Consider the following 9,813-nt stretch of genomic DNA (forward strand, 5'->3'; position numbering starts at 1 on the left):
AAATATATTTTATTGAATTTTTACAGAGAAGAAGGGAGAGGGATGGAGAGTTAGAAACATCGATGAGAGAGATCGATCAGCTGCCTCCTGCACAGCCCCCAGTAGGGATGTGCCCGCAACCCAGGTACATGCCCTAGACCGGAATCGAACCTGGGACCCTTGAGTCCGCAGGCTGACGCTCTATCCACTGAGCCAAACCGGTTTGGCAATATTTTAATTAAGTAAAAAATGTATATTGTAAACTCTAAAGCAACCACTAAAAAATAACAAAGCAATGAGGTATAAGCCAATAGAAGAAATGAAAATGTAATAATAAAAAACAGTTAATCCAAAAGAAGGCCAGAAAAGAGGAAAAATGGAGCACAGGTGGAACAAATAGAAAAACAAATAGCAAGATGATAGATTTAAACCGAATCTTGTTGATAATTACAGTATATATTAATCATTTAAATACTCAAATTAAAAGGCAGAGTTATCAGTTTGGATAAAAAAGAATTACATGGTATCTAGAAGAAATCCATTTTATACATAAAGATACAGAGGTTAAAAGTAAAATGATAACAAAATAATAAAACAGGAAAAAAGCCCTGGCCAGTGTGACTCAGTTGATTGAGTGTTGTCCCATGCACCAAAAGGTTGCTTGTTCGATCCCCAGTCAGGATTCATGCCTGGGTTGTGGGCTCGATCCCCAGTAGGGGGTGTGCAAGAGGCAGCCGATCGGGTTGATTTTTTTCCCCTCCCTCTCCTTTCCCCTCTCTTTAAAATCAATAAAAACATAATTTTTTAAAAAACAGGAAAAAACACCACAGAAACACGAATGAAAAGAGAGCTAGATTGACTATATTAACCAGATTAAGTGGGCGTCACAATATCTAGGAGGGATAAAGAGGGGCATTTCATAATGATGAAGGTATCAATTAACCAAGAGGATATAGCAGTGATTCCCAAAGTGCGCGCTACCGCCCCCTGGTGGGCGCTGCAGCGATCCAGGGGGGGGGGCGGTGATGGCCACAGGTGCATTTGTTTTAACTTTTTTTGTATTACCTTTCTATTCTGAGTTCAATAAATAGTTTCCTAATTTCAAACTTCAATGTTTCTAATTTACACCTTTCTTTGCTATATTTTACGAAAAAGGTAGAAACATTAATACATATATCTTTCTGTTTAATTGCTATTAAAATTTTAAAAAAATTAATTTCCAGGGGGCGCTGAGTAATATTTTTTCTGGAAAGGGGGCGGTAGGCCAAATAAGTTTGGGAACCACTGGGATATAGCAACCTTAGAAGTGTATGTGCCTAATAAGAGCTTTAAAATACTTGAAGTAAAAACTAGTAACTGAAAGGAGGAACAGACAAACCACAATTATTGTTGAAGACTTCAACATTCTCCTCTCAGTAATTAATAGACCAACTAGACAGATAATGAGACGATAGAAGACTCCAACAAAACAACCAGCCAACTTGATATAATTGACATTTATAGAGCAACACGCCCAACAAAATGAGAACACACCTTCTTCAAGGGTAAATGAAATATTCACCCAGATAACACACTCTGGGTCATAAAACAAGTCACAACACAGTTTAGACTGAATAGAGCATGTTCTCAGACCATGATGGAATTAAACTAGAAATCAATTAAAGAGTCTTAGAAAATCCCTATTATTCGGAAAATTTAAAACATACATACTTCTAAATACCCTAGGGGCTGAAGAAGGAAAACTTTACAATAATTTCAACTGAATAAAAATGAAAACCATACTTGACAAAACTTGTGGGATGAATAAAGACTTGAATAGCTAGTTCTCCAAAAAAGATAAACAAATGACCAATAAGCACGTGAAGAGATGCGCAACATCATTAGTCATCAGGGAAATGCAAATTAAAACCACACGGAGCTACCAGGTCACACCCACTACGATGACTAATCAAAATTACAGACAATAACAAGTGCTGGGGAGGATGCTGGAGTCCTCGTACATTGTTGGTAGGATTGTAAACAGTGTGACTACTTTGGGAAACAATCTGGTAGTTCCTCAAAATGTTATATATAAAACTACCACACAGGACCCAGCAATTGCATTCCAGGTAGATGCTCAAGAGAGATGAAAGCATGTGCTCACTAACAACTCTGCACATGAATGTTCATAACAGCGTTCATAACAGCCAAAATCCAAGTGTCCATCACCTGCTGGAAGGATAAGTGAAAGGTGCTATATCCAGGCAATGAATATTCTCTGACAATAAAAAGAAGTGAAGCACAGATACATGCTACAACGTGGATGAGCCTTAAAAACAATATGTCAGGTGAAAAGAGCTGGTCATAAAAGACCATACACCTTTTAATTTCATTTATATGAACTGTCCAGAACAGGCAGATCTATAGAGACAGAAAGTAGATTAGTGTTTGGCTAGTGCTGCATGTGATTTTTAAAAGAAGTCCTATTCTGAAATTTATATGGAAATGCTAAGCACCTATAATTGTCAACACAATTTTGGAAAAGAATAAGAAAGTTGGAAGATTAATATAGTCAATTTGCCTCATTTTAAGACTTACTATAAAACTACAATAATTAAATTAGTCTATTATTGAAAAGAGGGTAAACATATAAAGCAATGAAACAGAACAGAGTATAGAAATATATGCAATCATATGTAGTCAATTGATTTTTGACAAAAATGCTAAAATAGTCTTTTCAAAATAGTGCTAGTGCACTGGATATCATTTTGGGGGGGAAAGTTCCTTTATCCTTACTTGATACCGTACAAAAAAAATGATCTTGAAATGGATCATCGACTTAGATATAAGAGCTAAAACAATAGCACTTCTAGAGGAAAACATTTGTGACTTTAGGTAATGATTTCTTAGGACACCAAAAGGATGAACCGTAAGAGAAAAAAAAAAAAAGTTAGATTGGACTATCAAAATTAAAAACTTGTGCATTTCAAAATACACTATTACAGCACAGCCAGTGTGGCTCAGTGGTTGAGCATCACCCTATGAACCAGGAGGTCATGGTTCGATTCCAAGTCAGGGTACATGCCCAGGGTTGCAGGCTCAATCCCCAGTGTGGGAGGCAGCCAATCAATTCTCTCCCATTATTGATGTTTCTATCTCTCTCTCCCTCTCCCTTCCTCTCTGAAATCAATAAAATATATTTAAAAAGCAAAACCAAAAACACTATTACAAAAATGAAAAGGCAAGCCATGCACTAGGAGAAAATATTTGAATAAATATTTTTGATAAATCAATGTCTCCAAAATACATAAAGAACTCCTACAACTCAATAAGAATAACTCAATTTAAACAGTGGCAAAACAATCAACAATTGAATCTAAAAATCAAAATAAATGAACAAGGAATCTAATGAACAAAATAAACTGATCAATAAAATAGAACCAGAGGCATGGGAACATGGAACAGACTGAAGAATCTCAGAGGGAAGCAGGCAAAGTGGGGCAGGAAGAGATTAACCAAAGAACTTATAAGCAAACTAGAGGCCTGGTGCACGAAATTCATGCATTCGGTGGGGTGGGAGGTTCCTCAGCCTGGCCTGAGGCCTCTCGCAGTCCGGGAGCCCTTGGAGGATGTCTGACTGATGGCTTAGGCCTGCGGTGGCATCAGTCCGACATCCTTAGTGCTGCCGTGGAGGTGGGAGAGGCTGCCACCACTGCCGCTGCGCTCGCCAGCTGTGAGCCCGGCTTCTGGCTGAGTGGTGCTCGCCCTGTGGGAGTGCACTGACCACCAGGGGGCAGCTCCTGCCTTGAGCATCTGTCCCCTGGTGGTCAGTGCACATCATAGCGACTGGTTCTTCCACCATCAGGCTGAAACCAACTCTCCGACATCCCCCAAGGGGGTCCCAGATTGCGAGAGGGTGCAGGCCAGGCTGAGGGACCCCACTGGTGCATGAGCAGGGCTGGGGAGGGACGCGGGAGGTTGGCCAGCCTGGGAGGGACCATGGGAGGACTCTAAGGTGTGACCGGCCTGTCTTGCTCAGTCCCAATCTGCTAGACACCAGCAGCAAGCTAACCTACCAGTTGGAGCGTCTGCCTCCTGGTGGTCAGTGCACGTCATAGCGAGCGGTTGAGCATATTACGCTTTGATTGGTTGAACGGTCGACTGGATGATCAGACACTTAGCATATTAGGCTTTTATTATATAGGATATGCATTACTTATGGACACGACAATAGGGTGGTGAAGGTCTGGGGTGGGGCAGGAACCGGTGAAGGGGATAATGGGGAGGAGGGAAGGGGTGGACATCTGTAATAACCCTAACAATAAAGATTTTTTTAAAAAGAAAAAACAAAAATTGGCAAAACATCTAAACAGGCATTTTGAAAAAAGAAGATATATAAATGACCAAACAACAAATTTAAAAAATGATCAATAGCCCTAACCAGTTTGGCTCGGTGGATAGAGCATCGGCCTGCGGACTGAAGGGTCCCAGGTTCGATTCCGGTCAAGGGCATGTACCTTGGTTGCCGGCATATCCCAGTGGGGGATGTGCAGGAGGCAGCTGATTGATGTTCCTCTCATCGATGTTTCTAACTCTCTATCCAAAAAACAAAAATTGGCAAAACATCTAAACAGGCATTTGGAAAAAAGAAGACATACAAATGACCAAACAACAAATTCAAAAAATGATCAATATTGCCCTGGCTGGTATGGCTCAGTTGGTTGGCCATCATACTGTGCACTGAAAGGTGGCTGGTTCGATTCCCAGTCAGGGCACAAACCCAGGTTGCAGGTTTCATCCCCAGCTGGGGTATGTGTGGGAGGCAGCCAATCAATGTTTCTCTCTCACATCTCTCTCTCTCTCTCTCTCTCTCTCTCCCCTTTCCCCACCTCCTCCCCCCCCCTGCAAAAAGAAAACATATTTTAAAAAATTATCAACATCACCAGTTATTAAGAAAATGTAAATCAGCCCTGGCCGGTTTGGCTCAGTGGATAGAGCGTCGGCCTGCGGACTCAAGGGTCCCAGGTTCGATTCCGGTCAAGGGCATGTACCTTGGCACATCCCCAGTAGGGAGTGTGCAGGAGGCAGCTGATCGATGTTTCTCTCTCATCGATGTTTCTAGCTCTCTATCCCTCTCCCTTCCTCTCTGTAAAAAATCAATAAAATATATTTAAAAAAAAAAAGAAAATGTAAATCAAAATCACATGAGATGCCACTATCTAGGTACTGAGTAGCTAAAATTAAGATTGACAGTGCATTGGTGGGGATGTAGAGCAACTGTAATTTGCTCTCATACATTACTGGTAGGAATGCAATTTGGAAAATAGTTTGGCAGTTTTGTACAAAGTTTAACACACATTTGCTACATGATACAGCAATTCCACTCCTAGGTATTTACTCAAGAAGAATGAAAAAATATGTCCATACAAATACCTACACTTAAATTCATAATAGTATAAAATTGAAAACTACCCAATGTGCATTAATAAGTGAATGAATAAACAATTTTATTTATATATTTCAATAAACAATTTTATTTATCTAATATTCCATTCTCATAGAATGGAATATTACTCAGATATAAAAAAGGAGCACACTGACCAACAACATGGATAAATCTCAAAAGCATTATGTTACCTAACCGGTTTGGCTCAGTGGATAGAGCGTCGGCCTGTGGACTGAAGGGTCCCTGGTTCGATTCTGGTCAAGGGCATGTACCTTGGTTGCGGGCACATCCCCAGTGGGGAGTGTGCAGGAGGCAGCTGATTGCTGTTTCTCTCTCATCGATGTTTCTAACTCTATCCCTCTCCCTTCCTCTCTGTAAAAGATCAATAAAATATATATATTTTAAAAAAGCATTATGTTAGGTGGAAAAAGCTGGGCACAAGAGACTATGTATCGCAAGCTTCCATTTAAATGAAATTCTAGAAAAGGTAAAACTATAGTGACAGAAAGTAGATCAATGGTTGCAGAGGCAGGTGGAAGGGATTGACTGCAAAGAGGCTTAAATGCGGTGGTGGTTACACAAGTATAAACATTTGTCAAATGCATCAAGCTGTACATTTACCATTGGTGAGTCTTGTTCTAAATCACATCTCAATAAAACTGGTAAAAAACTGACTCAAAGAAGTAACCCGGCTGATGTGGCTCAGAGGTTGAATGTCGACCTATGAACCAGGAGGTCACAGTTCAATTCCTGGTCAGGGCACAAGCCCGGATTGTAGGCTCAATCCCCAGTAGGCATGCAGGAGGCAGCCAATCAATGTTTCTCTCTCATCATTGATGTTTCTATCTCTCTCGCCCTCTCTGAAATCAATAAAAATATATTAAAAACAAAAAATAGAAACATTTGAGATCATAAACTTAAATAAATCACAGTAACTTAAAAACAAACCAGTCCCACGTAGTTCATTTGCTTACTCACTCACTCCTTCACTATAGATCGAGTTCCTACAGTATACCAGGCCCTGTTAGACAGACGTGTGGGGAAGGCAGCAGACAAAAGAGGCCAAGTCCTTGCTCTCTTGGAGGTTATGGTTAGGGAGGAAGAAGGCACACACGAAAACTGATGCCAGTGGTGGGTCCTATGGGGGAAAAGGGGAGTGTGGGCTGGGAAGCTGAGGGGATGCTGCTGTGGTTACATTCGAAGAAAGACCAGATGGAAGTGGGGGACAGGCGTAGCCCTGTCCCCGGGAACAATAAATGCAAGGACTCTGAGGAGGGGTATTTGGGAGTTTTCAAGGTATAGTCAGTGAACCAGTGTGGTTTCAGCAGGATCAGGGAGGGGAGAGCAGCGAAAGTGGAGGCCAGAGCGCGTGCTGAGGGCCAGAACATAAAGGATCTTGGATCCCATTCTCCGTGAAATGGAAGCCATGGACCTAAGCAGAGACGCAACACAGCCTGGCTTTGTTTAAAAGAATCTTGCTGTGGGGGGAAGGGAGGGGGAGGGGAGGGGTCAAAGGCATAAAAAGGGACACCTGTAATACTCTCAACAATAAAAACAAAGTAAGCTTTTATTTATTTTTATTTTTATTTTTTTAAAATATATTTTATTGATTTTTTACAGAGAGAAAGGGAGAGGGATAGAGAGCTAGAAACATCGATGAGAGAGAAACATCGATCAGCTGCCTCCTGCACACTCCCTACTGGGGATGTGCCCACAACCAAGGTACATGCCCTTGACCGGAATCGAACCCGGGACCCCTGAGTCCACAGGCCGACGCTCTATCCACTGAGCCAAACCAGTTAGGGCCAAAGTAAGCTTTTAAAAAAATAAAAAATAAAAATAAAAGAATCTTGCTGGCAGCCATGCATAGAAGGTTGGGAAACATCCGGAAAGGGCTAGATGGTAAATATTTTAGTTTGTAAACCCTATGGTCTGTGGAGAATACTCAACCCTGCTGTTACTGCATGAAAACAGCCATGAACAATATGTAAAGGAAGGAGGATTAGCTGTGTTTCAACAAAACTTTACAAAAACAGGCAGTGGGCTGGATTTCACCTTGTAGTTTGTCAACCCCTGGACTAGACTACAGGGGACAAAGGGTTAAGGCAGGCAGGCCAGTGCGGAGTCCCTGCAATAAAACTGAGCAAGAAGAGATGGTCCCCTGGACCAGGTGTAGCAGGGGGGTGGGATGTGGTCAGACTGGGGAAGGTGGAGCCAACAGGATTTGCTGGTGGATCAGACTTGGGGGATTACATAGTTCCTGACGTATGATGAACTATGCCCTGGGAGAGGATCCGGTTGGGGTAGGGAAAGAGATTATAGGTAAAAATCAAGAATCTGGATTTAGATTTGTTATGTTTGGGATATCTCTTAGATATCTCCTGAATATATTCAGAGGTTGGGTTTATAAAAATAAATTTCCGAGTATTCATTTTGAACAGATGGTCTTTAAAACCATGGGAGATCTCAGAGGGAGGGGGAAAAAAACGGTTTGAGGGCAGGTTTACAAGGACAGTCTCCCAGATTGTCAAGGACAGATAATCCTAGTCTTATACTCACTGTCCCACCACACAGAAGAGCACACTCCACCCTCAGCTCATGAGGCCAGCAGGCCTTGGTACCCAGATAAGGAATTCATAGGCCAACCTCACTTATGAATATATACATTTTTTTAAAAAAAAGTCTTACAAAGTAGATCTAGCCGTTTATAATATGATCAAATTGTATTTATCTCAGGAATGCAAAGTTGGCTGAATATTATTCTATTAATATAACTTACCACTTAGCAGATTAAAGAAGAAAAGAACCCAAGATCATCTGAGTAGAAAAGTGTTTGATAACCACTCTTGATTAAAAAGAAGAAAACCTAATTTTAAACGCAGAGCGGGAAGGGATGGGACTTCCTGAAGCTGACAAAGGGTGTCTGCCGGGCCTGTCAGACCTAATGGGGAAACTTTAGAAGCATTTCTTTAGAAAGAAACCAAGAACGAAACAAGGGTGTCTACCACTATCATTTTATCTGATATGGTACTGGAGGTCCTAACCAGTGTAGCAGGATTTTAAGAAGGGACACAAAAACTGCCATTATTCACAATGACGATTTGCGTAGAAAACACAAGATAAATGATTAGAAAGGAGAGAATTTCTGGATACACAATCAATAGGTAAGTCATCAACAGAGTCCTGACACCATCAGTAAGCAGTTAAAGTATGTGATTTAGAAGAGAAGCTATTTAGCCACCATCCGCAGCTAGTAAAGGCGGGCTGGGGTGGAAGCAGGACGAGTCCAGGCTTTTGGTCCTGGGCGCACCCCCTCTCTAGCATGGCCACGCTGTGGCAGGACGCCCACCCCGGTGAGCTGAGCAGCAGCGTCCCCGCGCCTGCCCGCGAGACTCACCATGGGCAGCACAGAGGCCTGCAGCGAGGCGACGATGATGGGCTTCGTCCTCTTGTCCTCCTGGCTCGCTGGGGGCAGGATCTCCACGAGGTTCATCTCCTCTTTGACTTTCTCCCCCAGGCAAATCTGAGCGGGTGGACAACAGGCGGGCACCTCGTCACCCGAGGGCAGAGGGGGGAAACCTTGTTGCCTCTGTAGGGATCCGACTCCCCGCTCCCCTCTAGTGGTTTGAGTCCCTCCTCCCCGCCTTGGGGTGGGGGAGGGGGCACCCACCGTATTGAGCAACACCTTACAGTCCTGCTTGCCCTCCTTCTGCGGCTTGAAGGTCCAGGTCCGCTTCTCCTGGTTTAACTCACAGCCTGGAAGGGAGAGGCAGGGAGTTGGGGGCCGTGTCCTCCAGGCCGTCCTCCCCCGGCGGACGCGCCAGCAGCCCGTGCGCACTCACCCCAAAGCGTGGCTGTCCCGGCCTTGTCGGGGGTGCTGGAGCGGCTGCGGTTCATGGCGCCGGGCGGCCCAGAGCGCGGCTAGGACCCGCCACCCGCTGCCCGCCCCGCACGCAGGGGAAGTGCGCGTCGTGCGCTCCGGGCCCCCGTCGCCCCAGCCGGCTGGCCTCGCTGTGGCTGCTTGGCGGGCGCGGGTCGCCCGGGCCGGTCCTCGGGAGCACTCCCTCCGGGCTCTCACCGCCTAATCCCCGCCGCGCCCGGCTGCCCCGCAGCTGTTATGAGGATGCGGAGGGCACGGGGTGGTGTCCAATCAGCCCTTAAGGGGAGGGCCTTTCTCCCCGCCCCGCCTGGCCGTCCCTGTGCCCGGGAGTCTCGGGGGCACCCTGGGACGGCCCGGTCAAAACGCACGTGCTGCCGCCGGCCGGGCTCCCCATTGGAGCAGGCCGCCCGGGGCCAAGGCGTTTGCACTTGAAGCGTTCCCAGGTGAGGCGGGGTGCTTGCGCTTCCCGGGACGGCGCGGGGATCCACGGCGCTTACGGGGTCTTACCGCGCCCCGCCGCCCCGTTTGG

At 44.7% G+C, this 9,813-nt stretch overlaps 1 protein-coding gene across 1 annotated transcript in view; it reads right to left on the minus strand.

The window, feature by feature from the left end:
- NPM2 (nucleophosmin/nucleoplasmin 2) overlaps positions 1-9,547 on the minus strand; it is a 20,779-nt gene extending 11,232 nt beyond the window's left edge. Inside the window, exons 1-3 of the mRNA XM_006102934.3 lie at positions 9,247-9,547; positions 9,075-9,160; positions 8,802-8,927 (exon numbers count right to left, since the gene is read on the minus strand). Coding sequence (XP_006102996.1) covers positions 8,802-8,927; positions 9,075-9,160; positions 9,247-9,301 — 267 coding nt within the window. The 5' untranslated portion in view covers positions 9,302-9,547. The remainder of the gene's footprint in view (positions 1-8,801; positions 8,928-9,074; positions 9,161-9,246) is intronic.
- Between the last annotated feature and the right edge of the window lie 266 nt (positions 9,548-9,813).

Source organism: Myotis lucifugus, unplaced genomic scaffold (assembly GCF_000147115.1).
Source record: "Myotis lucifugus unplaced genomic scaffold, Myoluc2.0 scaffold_445, whole genome shotgun sequence".
In the NCBI taxonomy this organism is placed as follows: domain Eukaryota; kingdom Metazoa; phylum Chordata; class Mammalia; order Chiroptera; family Vespertilionidae; genus Myotis; species Myotis lucifugus.